General features: G+C 59.8%; 1 protein-coding gene across 1 annotated transcript in view; it reads left to right on the plus strand.

Annotated features, from left to right (window-relative positions):
- The window catches only part of GLCE (glucuronic acid epimerase), a gene marked incomplete at its 5' end in the record, with an annotated part of 4,109 nt that extends 2,696 nt beyond the window's left edge, over positions 1-1,413 (plus strand). Inside the window, 2 exon segments of the mRNA XM_010182543.1 lie at positions 400-1,042; positions 1,044-1,413. Coding sequence (XP_010180845.1) covers positions 400-1,042; positions 1,044-1,413 — 1,013 coding nt within the window.
- Between the last annotated feature and the right edge of the window lie 43 nt (positions 1,414-1,456).

Below are 1,456 nucleotides of genomic sequence, written 5' to 3' on the forward strand. Positions count from 1 at the left end.
CTGTCCCCCACCCTGTAGGAAAACCCTGCCTCTGCCTCCAGCATCCTGCAGGCAGCTTTGAGACCCCCACGGTGCCCCTCTTCATACCCAGGTCTGCTCCTTCCTCCATCCATCGGGGACCAACAGCGTCTGCTGAAGCCACCGCTGGAGCCCCGGGCACCTCTGCTCTGCAGCGCTGCAGCCCCTTAATGCAGGATGCAAACGAGTTCTTGTAGCCTTAATTAAATAATACATGAGAGCGTGCGGAAAAGGGGTTGAATTATTGATGGGCTGCCCCTAAAAGCTTTTGGATCTGCCCGGGAAGAGGGGTTAGCCATGGAAGCTGCCCTTGGTAGCTTAAATGTTTAGGAGAAACGAGCGCTTTAGCACTGACAAGGGCTTTTCTGGTTTGTTTCGCAGAAAACACCGAGGGAGTTTCTCTGCAGCTTGGGAACACCCGGGACTTTATTATTTCTTTTGATCTGAAGTTCATAACGAACGGCAGCGTTTCCGTGGTGCTGGAAACGACGGAGAAGAACCAGCTCTTCACCGTGCACTACGTCTCCAACACCCAACTCATCGCTTTCAAGGAGCGGGACATCTACTACGGCATCGGCCCCAGGACGTCCTGGAGCACCCTCACCAGGGACCTGGTCACCGACCTGCGCAAAGGCGTGGGCCTCTCCAACACGAAGGCCGTCAAGCAGACCAAAATCATGCCCAAAAGGGTGGTGAGGCTGGTGGCCAAGGGCAGAGGCTTCCTCGACAACGTCACCATCTCGGCCACCGCGCACATGGCGGCTTTCTTCGCCGCCAGCGACTGGCTGTTGATGAACCAGGACGAGAGGTGCGGCTGGCCCATCATGGTGACGAGGAAACTGGGGGAAGGCTTCAAATCCTTGGACCCGGGTTGGTACTCGGCCATGGCGCAAGGCCAGGCCATCTCCACGCTGGTGCGGGCCTACCTGCTGACCAAGGACCACGCGTTCCTCAGCTCGGCCCTGCGGGCCACGGCGCCCTACAAGCTGCCGTCGGAGCAGCGCGGGGTGAAAGCCGTCTTCATGATGGTACGAGGAGTACCCCACCTCGCCCAGCTCCTTCGTGCTCAACGGCTTCATGTACTCCTTGATCGGCCTCTACGACCTGAAGGAAACGGCCGGGGAGAAGCTGGGGAAGGAGGCGCGGGTCCTGTACGAGCGGGGCATGGAGTCCCTGAAGGCCATGCTTCCCCTGTACGACACCGGCTCGGGGACCATCTACGACCTGCGGCACTTCATGCTGGGCACCGCTCCCAACCTGGCCCGCTGGGACTACCACACCACCCACATCAACCAGCTGCAGCTGCTCAGCACCATCGACGAGGCCCCCATCTTCAAGGAGTTCGTCAAGAGGTGGAAGAGTTACCTGCGCGGCGGGCGGGCGAAGCACAACTGAAGCCGGCAGCCCAAAAACCTCAGCCCCCAACCCGCTGCCTTCA

Source organism: Mesitornis unicolor, unplaced genomic scaffold (assembly GCF_000695765.1).
Source record: "Mesitornis unicolor isolate BGI_N332 unplaced genomic scaffold, ASM69576v1 scaffold31924, whole genome shotgun sequence".
Classification (NCBI taxonomy): domain Eukaryota; kingdom Metazoa; phylum Chordata; class Aves; order Mesitornithiformes; family Mesitornithidae; genus Mesitornis; species Mesitornis unicolor.